Source organism: Empidonax traillii, unplaced genomic scaffold (genome assembly GCF_003031625.1).
Source record: "Empidonax traillii isolate 1590-97213 ecotype Southwest subspecies unplaced genomic scaffold, ASM303162v1 scaffold2265:size82072, whole genome shotgun sequence".
NCBI classification, from domain to species: domain Eukaryota; kingdom Metazoa; phylum Chordata; class Aves; order Passeriformes; family Tyrannidae; genus Empidonax; species Empidonax traillii.
In genome coordinates, this window is record NW_020957458.1 from 44,999 (window position 1) to 57,792 (window position 12,794).

Sequence of the window (12,794 nt, forward strand, 5' to 3'; positions counted from 1 at the left end):
GGTTTTGCCGAGACACAGGAGGTGACACTGAATTTCCAACCTCGGGGATTTCTGGGATCCTGCTCCCCTCTGGGGCTGCTTTCCTGGTGCTGAAACAAAACCTTAACACTGAGATATTAAGCCTTTTATTTTATACATAAAAAGAAAGGGAGGAAAGAAGGGGATGTGCCCATCTTGGTGCTTCCAGTTGTGCAGGGGAATGTTCACAGTGGTGGGGGAGATGTGACCCTCCCCTTACGGGCCGGGGGCCTTCACCACCAGGCTGTTGTGACAGGCCACGGCAATGCCCCCGATGAGGTTGAGGAACTCCTGGAAGTCCAGCTGCCCGTCGCTGTTCAGGTCCAGCTTCTTCATCATCCTGTCCACCACCCCTGGATCCTTCTGGTTCTGCCAAGAGAGCTGGGCGTGGGCACCTCTGCCAACGAGGCTGGACCCCCCCCTCCCCACCCCACTCATGAGCTCGTGGAATCACAGGACCTCAAAGACCCTTCCACGAGACCAGGTGGCTCCAAACCTCACCCAAAACTGGGGGGGGGGGGGCAAACTGGATCCTCCGTGCGGCTGTGGCTCACCTTGGTGAAAGCGGCCAGCTCGGTGTTCATGAAAGCCAGGAATTCCCTCTTGGAAAGGGTGCAGTTGTCCCCCTCCCGGCCGGCGTAGCGCTGGAACACGGCCAGCAGGGACTCGATGCAGCGCTCCGTCTCCGTGGGCTGCGGGGAACGAGGGGGGAAAGGGGTTGGGATCACCCCCTGGATCTATCCAGGGCTCTTGGGGGGGGGGGGAAGGGAGGGACCTCCCCTCGCTCAACCTGTCCAGCCGCATTTTTTCCCTGCTGTTCGTATTTCTCTGGCACGGGAAGGACCCAGAGAACCGGGGAAGGGTTGGTGGAAAATCCCCCGGGGCGGGGGGAGGTGAAGTGTCAGCTCCCATCGGAGGAGTGGCCCTCCGATTGGACTGGGAAGAGCTTGTGGTGCAACCAGGCTTGGCCGAGGTTGGGTTTCTGGAGAGATAAGCCCGTTTTTTCCCTCCCCCCCCCGCCTCTTTTCCCTCCCCCTGCCCCGCCTGGGCTCGGGAGAAACTGAGTCAGGAGAGAAAAATTCCGGTTGCCTCCTCGATCTCCTTCCTCCCTCTGGGCAGGGCTGGGGCAGGGCCTGGCCTGGAGCTCCTCCCGTGGGGATGAATGAGGAGAGAGGGGGGAACGTGGGGCTTTTTCCCCTTCCAGAGGCTCCAGTTTGTGGGGAAGGGGCAGTGCAGGGAGAGCCGGGGGAATCCTGCCCCTCCCATCCCAACCTTGGCTCCTCTCTGCCACATCCTCAATTTTCAGTTAATTTGAGAGGTGCAACTTCCTTCCCCCCTCAGCTCTTGGTTCCTCTTCCCCCTTCCCAGTGCCGTGGGTGGGAGCAGAGCCCTGAGCCTGGTCATGGGCATGGAAAGAGTGGGAAAAGGTAGGAAAGGGGGGGGATAGACAACACCAATGCCACTCCTTAGCCCCCCACCCAAGCTTCAGAGACCCTCTGCCCTCTGCCTCTGCCCACTTTTCCCATGTCCAGCCCCCCTCCCCGGCGGGATTTGGAGCCTCAGCTCAGCCTTGGCACCATCCTCTCTCTCCGGAGCCAAGCCCGTCTTGCTTCAGCTCGAGGGGGGGGCTTTTTGCAGGAAAAGCTCCTCTTGCCGCCCCCCTCCCACCCCTGTGGAGCCAACTTTCTGTCCCAACACCTTCAGGGACCCTCTGCCCTCTGTCTCTGCCCCCCCTTTCCCATACCCAGACCCCTTCCCAGCAGATCCTCAGCTCAGCCTTGGCACCGTCCCCTCTCTCCGGAGCCAAACGCGTCTCGCTCCGGCTCTGGGGCCTCTCGCAGGAAAAGCTGCTCTGCTGTCCCGTTTTCCCACCCCTCTCCATCCCCATCCCGGGGTGGGGGTGGGGGGGTCCCGGCTGGCTCACCATGGCTGAGCTTGCGAGGAGGCTCCGGCGTGGGCACGGCTGGCTTGGATGTGGCAGATCCTCAGGCGGGTTTGGAGCCCTTGGGAGTCTCCAGGCGCAGCCACCGCCCCTTCCCAGCCCAGCTCTGTTGGGCAATCCCGGCTCTAACGGCAGATCCGGGCCTGCCCACGTACCCGCCTTCGCCTCAGGAATGTGCTGGGCCCCTCCTTAGGCTCTCCCGAGTTTTATTCTTCTTAACAGTTATTCACACTCGTGTTTTCTCCTCCTTATATCCATTTTCATCCCCCTCCCCCTCTCTCTCCGGGCCTTGGGGACATCCCTGATGTCTCACACCCTTTAGTCCTCGGGGCTGAGCTCCCCCCTGGGAATCCCAGGGAAATCTGTTCCCCCCAAAAGGGGAGCCAGGATGTGTTCTGGGATCTGGGACAGCTCTTTGGGAATTCCTGCAGAAGTTCTGCTGGGACAGCGCAAAGGGGAGCAGCAAGGAACTGTCCCCAAGACATTTTCCTTCCTTGCCCCGGTTTTCTGCCCCCAAATCCTTTTTTCCCCCCCCCCATATATAGGGGAAAAAAAGCTCTACCTCCTCCCACAACCCAGACTGAACTTGCCCAACCTGGCAGCTCCCTGGACTTCGCGCTTTTCACCCTCATTTTACAAACGCCCTCTCAACAAAAAAAAAAAAACCCGAGCAGAGAAGAAGTGGCATTTCCACCTCTGCAAGAGCAGATCCCGGAGGGATCCGCGGCTTCACTGGGAGCGGGGAGGAGGGAGGATTTGGGGCTGTTCCCAGCAGCTGCCAGGGGGTGGTTTTGCAGTCCAGGCTTTGGCCCCGGTTGCAGACACACCATCTGTGCCACCATATGTTTGTCACCCAGACGTGTGACCGTCACGTGGGCGGGAGGGGACATCGCCGGGAGCTCCAGGTTGGGGAAGAGACCCCTCGGGAATTCCTCTGGCACCGGTTTGGAGGAGGATGTGGGCCCGGGGAGGGTTTGGTGGGATTTCCAGCCTGCACGAGGCACCCGGGATCGGAAGGAAGGCGTGATGGGAACCGGGAAGGTGTGAGCCCACGCCGGGGGAACCTCCCAGATCCTTGAAAAGGATCCTTGAAAAGGCCCTCCCCGCCCTCCCAGATCCTTGAAAAGGATCCTTGAAAAGGCCCTTCCCGCCCTCCCAGATCCTTGAAAAGCAGCGGAAGGAGGAAGGCTGGCACCTCTCAGTGCAGTCATCAGCTGTTTATTCTGATTTTTCATGCAATACATCAATGTGAAGAAGAAGAAGAAAGAAGAAGTAGAACCCCCCACCCACCACCACCCTGCAGTGACCTCAGCATCACTCGGCTGCCACAAACCCTCCCTAAGGCTGGATCTGGGATTCTGCTCAGCTGGATTTGGGGTAATAGTCCCCAAAAGTGGGATTTTTCCTGGCTTGGAGGACTTTCAGGCCCCAAAATGAGGATGGTCGAGCTCCTGGGATTTTTTTTTTTTTTTTTGGTGTTGCAGAGCAGAGGCTGATGAGAACCAGCCACGGGGAAACGTTAGCACAGGGAGATGCAGAGTGGTCCCACCCCAGGGTAGAAGAGAGGACAGAGAGACCCAAGGACTCCAATTAGAGCAGAAAAAGTGACTAAATACTGTATTTTGGTGGAGAAGCATCAAGCAGGGAAGCAGATCTGGAGGTCACTTGAGGATTCCTTACGCGGAAAACCCCCAAACCCACCTGACCCCCTCTCGAGGCACCTCACCAACCCTTTTGAGCCGATCACTTCTGTGCCACCACATCCTGAACTGAAACAGGGCCGAAATGATCCTCAAAAGGACTGGGAGGAGCCCCTCCAGCTTCTCCCCCACCTTAAGACTCTTTGGCTTCACCCCCCGCGGGACGACTCGGTTCCTCCTGGGAGATCAGGAGGCCTCCCTGGCTCTGCTTGGTGCCAGGACGCGGCTCCTCCTCCCGTGGAAGTTGGGAATCCCCGGCTTGCCGGGGGCTCCTCTTGCAGGTCTCCTCCTGGCAGCTCTTTTCTGGTGGGAGAAGCTCGACGTCCTGGCGGACGCGGCCGGTCTCTTCTCTCCAGGGCGCGCGGGCACGGCTCTCGTCGGCGTCTCGCCGCTCTGACTCACGAGCTTCCCGCGGCTCCGGAGCCTGGAGCAGAGGTGGGCAGCTCTTGGCCTTCCTGTCCTCACGCTCCCTCACCTGGCAGCTGGATCCTGGCTCCCGTGGGACCTTCTCCCTGGCAGCTTTCGATCCATCTCCCTGGGGCTGATTCTTTGGCGTGTCGAGGATCTCCTTGGTCTTCGCCCTGCGAGGGTCGCCTTTCACAGCATCCGCCTCGCAGGCCTGGGGGGCTCCTTCCTTCACCCCTGCCCTAGCTCTCTCCCCACCCAGATCCCTCGTGTTTTCCTGGCAGCTGGAAGGTGGCACTTGGGGCTCCCCACTTTCTCTCTCGTCCCCCCGGGGTGGCGGCTCCGGGCGGCCGCTCCTGTCGCGGGGGACGGTCGGTGGTTTGGCGGACACGTAGCACTTCCTGACGCAGAGGGGCTGGCCCGGGTTGTCAGGCTGGTGACAGACAATCTCGTAGGTGGCGGCGCTGGCGTCACTCCCGTTCTGCAGCACGTGCACCAGGTAGGCGATGGTCTGGGGCTCGCAGGGCTGGGGGACCACCCGCACCTCCGGCCGCTCCGCGGGGTCGGCTGGGACGTAGCGGACCCTCAGGTCACTCACAGGCCCTTCCTCGCCTGGGGGGCAGAGGTCTCTGTTGTCCACCTCCACGGTTTGGTAGAGGTTTTCTCCTTCATCCACCTCCTCCTCTTCTTCGAGGACCTCCAGTATGGCCTCCTCACGGGTCTCTCTCCGGTCGATGATGACCCCTCTCTCCTCCCTGTCCCGTGTCTGGCGGCTGCGGCGCTCAGAGACCTCCAGCTCCAGGTCCCTTTGGCGATCGATCTTCCTCTTCACAACGGGCTCTTCCCTCTCTCTTCCACGGAGAATCCTTCTCTCTTCCTCTTCACGCTCACAGGGACGTTCTCTCCTTCTGAGCTCCTCACGGGGTTCCAGTTCACGGATCTCTCTGTGGATTTTTACATCAGCTTCTGCTTCTGCTACTCTGCTCTCCTGTGTCCTTTCATACCTCACTGACTCACGTTCTCTCCTTCCATCACCTTCCAGCTCCCGGGTCTCTCTTTGGTCGATGATGACCCCTCTCTCCTCTCTATCCCTTGTCTGGCGGATGCGGCGCTCAGCGATATCAAGCTCTCGTTGGCGATCGATCTTCCTCTCCAGAACAGGCTCTTCCCTCTCTCTTCTCTGGAGAATCCTCCTCTCTTCCTCCTCACGCTCACAGGGACGTTCTCTCCTTCTTATCTCCTCACGGGGCTCCAGTTCACGGATTTCTCTGTTCATTTTCACATCAGCTTCTGCTTCTGCTACTCTGCTCTCTCTTTTCCTTTCATACCTCACTGATTCACGTTCTCTCCTTCCATCACCTTCCAGCTCACAGGTCTCTCTCTGGTCGATGATGACCCCTCTCTCCTCCCTGTCCCGTGTCTGGCGGATGCGGCGCTCAGAGATATCCAGCTCCAGGTCTCTTTGGCGATCGATCTTCCTCTCCACAACGGGCTCTTCCCTCTCTCTTCCCTGGAGAATCCTCCTCTCTTCCGCTTCACGCTCACAGGGACGTTCCCTCCTTCTGAGCTCCTCCCTTGGCTCCAGTTCACGGATCTCTCTGTGGACCTTCACATCAGCTTCTGCTTCTGCCACCCGGGACTCTCTTGTCCTTTCATACCTCACTGACTCACGTTCCCTTCTTCCATCATCTTCCAGCTCCCGTGTCTCTCTTTGGTCAATGATGACCCCTCTCTCCTCCCTGTCCCGTGTCTGGCGGATGCGGCGCTCAGCGATATCAAGCTCTCTTTGGCGATCGATCTTCCTCTCCACAACGGGCTCTTCCCTCTCTCTTCTCTGGAGAATCCTCCTCTCTTCCTCCTCACGCTCACGGGGACGTTCCCTCCTTCTGAGCTCCTCACGGGGCTCCAATTCAAGGATTTCTCTGTTTATTTTCACGTCAGCCTCTGCTTCTGCTACTCTGCTCTCTCTTGTCCTTTCGTACCTCACTGACTCACGTTCTCTCCTTCCATCACCTTCCACCTCACGGGTCTCTCTCCGGTCAGTGATGACCCCTCTCTCCTCCCTGTCCCGTGTCTGGCGGACGCGGCGCTCAGCGATATCCAGCTCCAGCTCTCGTTGGCGATCGATCTTCCTCTCCACAACGGGCTCTTCCCTCTCTCTTCCCTGGAGAATCCTCTTCTCTTCCTCTTCACGCTCACAGGGACGTTCTCTCCTTCTTATCTCCTCACGGGGCTCCAATTCACGGATTTCTCTGTTTCTTTTCACATCAGCTTCTGTTTCTGCTTCTCTTCTCTCTCTTTTTCTTTCATACCTCACTGACTCACGTTCTCTCCTTCCATCACCTTCCAGCTCCCTTCTCTCTCTCCGGTCGATGATGACCCCTCTCTCCTCCCTGTCCCTTATCTGGCGGATGCGGCGCTCTGAGAGATCCAACTCCAGCTCTCGTTGGCGATCGATCTTCCTCTCCAGAACGGGCTCTTCCCTCTCTCTTCCCTGGAGAATCCTCCTCTCTTCCTCTTCACGCTCACAGGGACGTTCCCTCCTTCTGAGCTCCTCCCTTGGCTCCAGTTCACGGATCTCTCTGTGGACCTTCACATCAGCTTCTGCTTCTGCCACCCGGGACTCTCTTGTCCTTTCGTACCTCACTGACTCACGTTCTCTCCTTCCATCACCTTCCAGCTCCCGGATCTCTCTCTGGTCGATGATGACCCCTCTCTCCTCCCTGTCCCGTGTCTGGCGGATGCGGCGCTCTGAGAGATCCAGCTCCAGGTCTCTTTGGCAATCGATCTTCCTCTCCAGAACGGGCTCTTCCCTCTCTCTTCCCTGGAGAATCCTCCTCTCTTCCTCCTCACGCTCACAGGGACGTTCCCTCCTTCTTATCTCCTCACGGGGCTCCAGTTCACGGATTTCTCTGTTCATTTTCACATCAGCTTCTGCTGCTGCTACTCTGCTCTCTCTTGTCCTTTCATACCTCACTGACTCACGTTCTCTCCTTCCATCACCTTCCAGCTCCCGTGTCTCTCTCTGGTCAATGATGACCCCTCTCTCCTCCCTGTCCCGTGTCTGGCGGATGCGGCGCTCAGAGATATCCAGCTCCAGGTCTCTTTGGCGATCGATCTTCCTCTCCACAACGGGCTCTTCCCTCTCTCTTCTCTGGAGAATCCTCCTCTCTTCCTCTTCACGCTCACAGGGACGTTCCCTCCTTCTGAGCTCCTCCCTTGGCTCCAATTCACGGATCTCTCTGTGGACCTTCACATCAGCTTCTGCTTCTGCTTCTCTGCTCTCCCGTGTCCTTTCATACCTCACTGACTCACGTTCTCTCCTTCCATCACCTTCCAGCTCCCTTCTCTCTCTCCGGTCAGTGATGACCCCTCTCTCCTCCCTGTCCCGTGTCTGGCGGCTGCGGCGCTCAGAGACCTCCAGCTCCAGGTCCCTTTGGCGATTGATCTTCCTCTCCAGCACAGGCTCTTCCCTCTCTCTTCTCTGGAGAATCCTCCTCTCTTCCTCCTCACGCTCACAGGGACGTTCCCTCCTTCTTATCTCCTCCCTTGGCTCCAATTCACGGATCTCTCTGTGAATTTTCACATCAGCTTCTGCTTCTGCCACACGGGACTCTCTTGTCCTTTCATACCTCACTGACTCACGTTCCCTTCTTCCATCATCTTCCAGCTCCCGTGTCTCTCTTTGGTCAATGATGACCCCTCTCTCCTCCCTGTCCCGTGTCTGGCGGATGCGGCGCTCAGCGATATCAAGCTCTCTTTGGCGATCGATCTTCCTCTCCACAATGGGCTCTTCCCTCTCTCTTTCCCGGAGAATCCTCCTCTCTTCCTCCTCACGCTCACAGGGACGTTCTCTCCTTCTTATCTCCTCCCTTGGCTCCAGTTCACAGATGTCTCTGTGGATTTTCACATCAGCTTCTGCTTCTGCTACTCTGCTCTCTCTTTTTCTTTCATACCTCACTGACTCACGTTCTCTCCTTCCATCACCTTCCAGCTCCCGTGTCTCTCTCTGGTCAATGATGACCCCTCTCTCCTCCCTGTCCCGTGTCTGGCGGATGCGGCGCTCAGAGATATCCAGCTCCAGGTCTCTTTGGCGATCGATCTTCCTCTCCAGAATGGGCTCTTCCCTCTCTCTTTCCCGGAGAATCCTCCTCTCTTCCTCCTCACGCTCACAGGGACGTTCCCTCCTTCTGAGCTCCTCCCTTGGCTCCAATTCACGGATTTCTCTGTGGACCTTCACACCAGCTTCTGTTTCTGCTTCTCTGCTCTCCCGTGTCCTTTCATACCTCACTGACTCACGTTCCCTTCTTCCATCACCTTCCAGCTCCCGTGTCTCTCTCCGGTCAGTGATGACCCCTCTCTCCTCCTTGTCCCTTGTCTGGCGGATGTGGCGCTCAGAGATATCCAGCTCCAGCTCCCTTTGGTGATCGATCTTCCTCTCCAACACAGGCTCTTCCCTCTCTCTTCCACGGAGAATCCTCCTCTCTTCCTCCTCACGCTCACGGGGACGTTCTCTCCTTCTTATCTCCTCCCTTGGCTCCAATTCACGGATCTCTCTGTGAATTTTCACATCAGCTTCTGCTTCTGCTACTCTGCTCTCTCTTTTTCTTTCATACCTCACTGACTCACGTTCTCTCCTTCCATCACCTTCCAGCTCCCTTCTCTCTCTCCGGTCGATGATGACCCCTCTCTCCTCCCTGTCCCGTGTCTGGCGGATGCGGCGCTCAGCGATATCAAGCTCTCTTTGGCGATCGATCTTCCTCTCCAGAACGGGCTCTTCCCTCTCTCTTCCCCGGAGAATCCTCCTCTCTTCCTCCTCACGCTCACAGGGACGTTCTCTCCTTCTGAGCTCCTCACGGGGTTCCAGTTCACGGATCTCTCTGTGGATTTTTACATCAGCTTCTGCTTCTGCTACTCTGCTCTCCTGTGTCCTTTCATACCTCACTGACTCACGTTCTCTCCTTCCATCACCTTCCAGCTCCCGTGTCTCTCTTTGGTCGATGATGACCCCTCTCTCCTCTCTATCCCTTGTCTGGCGGCTGCGGCGCTCAGAGACCTCCAGCTCTCGTTGGCGATCGATCTTCCTCTCCAGAACAGGCTCTTCCCTCTCTCTTCTCTGGAGAATCCTCCTCTCTTCCTCCTCACGCTCACAGGGACGTTCCCTCCTTCTGAGCTCCTCCCTTGGCTCCAATTCACGGATTTCTCTGTGGACCTTCACATCAGCTTCTGTTTCTGCTTCTCTGCTCTCCTGTGTCCTTTCATACCTCACTGACTCACGTTCTCTCCTTCCATCACCTTCCAGCTCCCTTCTCTCTCTCCGGTCGATGATGACCCCTCTCTCCTCCCTGTCCCGTGTCTGGCGAATGCAGCGCTCAGAGACCTCCAGCTCCAGCTCCTCTTGGTGATCGACCCTCCTCTCCCTCAGTCTTCTTCTTCTTCTTGGGTCATCTTGTTCTTCCCACTCCTGTTCCTCACGGACCTCTCTTTCCCTCTCTGCGTATTCCACCTCTCGCTCCTGGTTTGCTCTTTGTTCACGGACACGTTCCTCTGGCTCAGCCCTATCACGGCCCCTGAGGTCAAGGTCTAGCGGTTCCTCGATGTATGACTGATGTGGGTGTCTCAAGTCCAGGCACTCCCCACGTTCCCGGTGGCTGCTCCGTTCCAGCGCCCTTTGTTCCAGCTCCTGTTGGTGGTNCTCCTTCCATCACCTTCCAGCTCCCTTCTCTCTCTCTGGTCGATGATGACCCCTCTCTCCTCCCTGTCCCGTGTCTGGCGGATGCGGCGCTCAGCGATATCCAGCTCTCGTTGGCGATCGATCTTCCTCTCCAGAATGGGCTCTTCCCTCTCTCTTCCCCGGAGAATCCTCCTCTCTTCCTCCTCACGCTCACAGGGACGTTCCCTCCTTCTGAGCTCCTCACGGGGCTCCAATTCACGGATTTCTCTGTGGACCTTCACATCAGCTTCTGCTTCTGCTTCTCTGGTCTCTCTTTTTCTTTCATACCTCACTGACTCACGTTCTCTCCTTCCATCACCTTCCAGCTCCCTTCTCTCTCTCTGGTTGATGATGACCCCTCTCTCCTCCCTGTCCCGTGTCTGGCGGATGCGGCGCTCAGCGATATCAAGCTCTCTTTGGCGATCGATCTTCCTCTCCAGAACGGGCTCTTCCCTCTCTCTTCCCCGGAGAATCCTCCTCTCTTCCTCTTCACGCTCACAGGGACGTTCCCTCCTTCTTATCTCCTCACAGGGCTCCAATTCACGGATCTCTCTGTGGATTTTCACATCAGCTTCTGCTTCTGCTACTCTGGTCTCTCTTTTTCTTTCATACCTCACTGACTCACGTTCTCTCCTTCCATCACCTTCCAGCTCCCGTGTCTCTCTCCGGTCAGTGATGACCCCTCTCTCCTCCCTATCCCTTATCTGGCGGATGCGACGCTCAGAGATATCGAGCTCCCTGTCCCGTTGGTGATCGATCCTTGTCTTTAGAACGGGCTCTTCCCTCTCTCTTCCACGGAGAATCCTCCTCTCTTCCTCCTCACGCTCACAGGGACGTTCTCTCCTTCTTATCTCCTCACGGGGCTCCAATTCACGGATCTCTCTGTGGATTTTTACATCAGCTTCTGCTTCTGCCACCCGGGACTCTCTTGTCCTTTCATACCTCACTGACTCACGTTCCCTTCTTCCATCACCTTCCAGCTCCCGTGTCTCTCTTTGGTCGATGATGACCCCTCTCTCTTCCCTGTCCCGTGTCTGGCGGATGCGGCGCTCAGAGACCTCCAGCTCCAGGTCCCTTTGACGATCGATCTTCCTCTCCAGCACAGGCTCTTCCCTCTCTCTTCTCTGGAGAATCCTCCTCTCTTCCTCCTCACGCTCACAGGGACGTTCCCTCCTTCTGAGCTCCTCACGGGGCTCCAATTCATGGATCTCTCTGTGGATTTTCACATCAGCTTCTGCTTCTGCTTCTCTGCTCTCCCGTGTCCTTTCATACCTCACTGACTCACGTTCTCTCCTTCCATCACCTTCCAGCTCCCTTCTCTCTCTCTGGTCGATGATGACCCCTCTCTCCTCCCTGTCCCGTGTCTGGCGGATGCGGCGCTCAGCGATATCAAGCTCTCTTTGGCGATCGATCTTCCTCTCCAGAACAGGCTCTTCCCTCTCTCTTCTCTGGAGAATCCTTCTCTCTTCCTCTTCACGCTCACAGGGACGTTCCCTCCTTCTGAGCTCCTCACGGGGCTCCAATTCACGGATTTCTCTGTTTATTTTCACATCAGCTTCTGCTTCTGCCACCCGGGACTCTCTTGTCCTTTCATACCTCACTGACTCACGTTCCCTTCTTCCATCACCTTCCAGCTCCCTTCTCTCTCTCTGGTCGATGATGACCCCTCTCTCCTCCCTGTCCCGTGTCTGGCGGCTGCGACGCTCAGAGATATCCAGCTCCAGCTCTCGTTGGCGATCGATCTTCCTCTCCAACACAGGCTCTTCCCTCTCTCTTCTCTGGAGAATCCTCCTCTCTTCCTCCTCATGCTCACAGGGACGTTCTCTCCTTCTTATCTCCTCCCTTGGCTCCAGTTCACGGATCTCTCTGTGGATTTTCACGTCAGCCTCTGCTTCTGCTACTCTGCTCTCCCGTGTCCTTTCATACCTCACTGACTCACGTTCTCTCCTTCCATCACCTTCCAGCTCACGGGTCTCTCTCTGGTCGATGATGACCCCTCTCTCCTCCCTGTCCCGTGTCTGGCGGATGCGGCGCTCTGAGACCTCCAGCTCCAGCTCCCTTTGGTGATCGATCTTCCTCTCCAGAACGGGCTCTTCCCTCTCTCTTCTCTGGAGAATCCTTCTCTCTTCCGCTTCACGCTCACAGGGACGTTCTCTCCTTCTGAGCTCCTCCCTTGGCTCCAGTTCACGGATTTCTCTGTGGATTTTCACATCAGCTTCTGCTTCTGCCACCCGGGACTCTCTTGTCCTTTCGTACCTCACTGACTCACGTTCCCTTCTTCCATCACCTTCCAGCTCCCGGGTCTCTCTCTGGTCAATGATGACCCCTCTCTCCTCCCTGTCCCTTGTCTGGCGGATGCGGCGCTCAGAGACCTCCAGCTCCATGTCCCTTTGGCGATCGATCTTCCTCTCCAGAACGGGCTCTTCCCTCTCTCTTTCCCGGAGAATCCTCCTCTCTTCCTCCTCACGCTCACAGGGACGTTCCCTCCTTCTGAGCTCCTCACGGGGCTCCAATTCACGGATTTCTCTGTTTCTTTTCACATCAGCTTCTGCTTCTGCTACTCTGGTCTCTCTTTTTCTTTCGTACCTCACTGACTCACGTTCTCTCCTTCCATCACCTTCCAGCTCCCGTCTCTCTCTCTGGTCAATGATAACCCCTCTCTCCTCCCTGTCCCTTATCTGGCGGCGGCGGCGCTCAGAGACCTCCACATCCAGCTCCTCTTGGCGATCAACCCTCCTCTCCCTCAGTCTTCTTCTTCTTCTTGGATCATCTTGTTCTTCCCACTCCTGTTCCTCACGGATCTCTCTTTCCCTCTCTGCGTATTCCGCCTCTCGCTCCTGGTTTGCTCTTTGTTCACGGACACGTTCCTCTGGCTCAGCCCTATCACGGCCCCTGAGGTCAAGGTCTAGCGGTTCCTCGATGTATGACTGATGTGGGTGTCTCAAGTCCAGGCACTCCCCACGTTCCCGGTGGCTGCTCCGTTCCAGCGCCCTTTGTTCCAGCTCCTGTTGGTGGT

At 57.2% G+C, this 12,794-nt stretch overlaps 2 protein-coding genes across 2 annotated transcripts in view; both read right to left on the reverse strand.

Annotated features, from left to right (window-relative positions):
* Nucleotides 1-227: 227 nt before the first annotated feature.
* Nucleotides 228-1,986, reverse strand: S100A11 (S100 calcium binding protein A11). Its single transcript, XM_027909624.1, has 3 exons — nt 1,943-1,986; nt 573-710; nt 228-387 (listed from the first exon to the last, which is right to left on the reverse strand). Exons 1-3 carry the CDS (start codon nt 1,943-1,945, stop codon nt 235-237), a joined length of 294 nt encoding a protein of 97 aa, XP_027765425.1. The 5' UTR covers nt 1,946-1,986; the 3' UTR covers nt 228-234.
* A 1,807-nt stretch (nt 1,987-3,793) lies between these two features.
* The window catches only part of TCHH (trichohyalin), an 11,372-nt gene continuing 2,371 nt past the window's right edge, over nt 3,794-12,794 (reverse strand). Inside the window, exons 3-10 of the mRNA XM_027909620.1 lie at nt 11,598-12,783; nt 9,706-11,504; nt 7,620-9,616; nt 6,919-7,499; nt 6,365-6,816; nt 5,965-6,229; nt 5,311-5,892; nt 3,794-5,193 (exon numbers count right to left, since the gene is read on the reverse strand). Of these exons, the coding sequence (XP_027765421.1) occupies nt 3,794-5,193; nt 5,311-5,892; nt 5,965-6,229; nt 6,365-6,816; nt 6,919-7,499; nt 7,620-9,616; nt 9,706-11,504; nt 11,598-12,783 (8,262 nt within the window). The remainder of the gene's footprint in view (nt 5,194-5,310; nt 5,893-5,964; nt 6,230-6,364; nt 6,817-6,918; nt 7,500-7,619; nt 9,617-9,705; nt 11,505-11,597; nt 12,784-12,794) is intronic.

Coding starts and splice junctions, on each gene's coding strand:
- S100A11 (XM_027909624.1), bottom strand. Junction 388..572: donor AGCTGGCCGCTTTCACCAAG/GTGAGCCACAGC, acceptor CTCTCTTGGCAG/AACCAGAAGGATCCAGGGGT.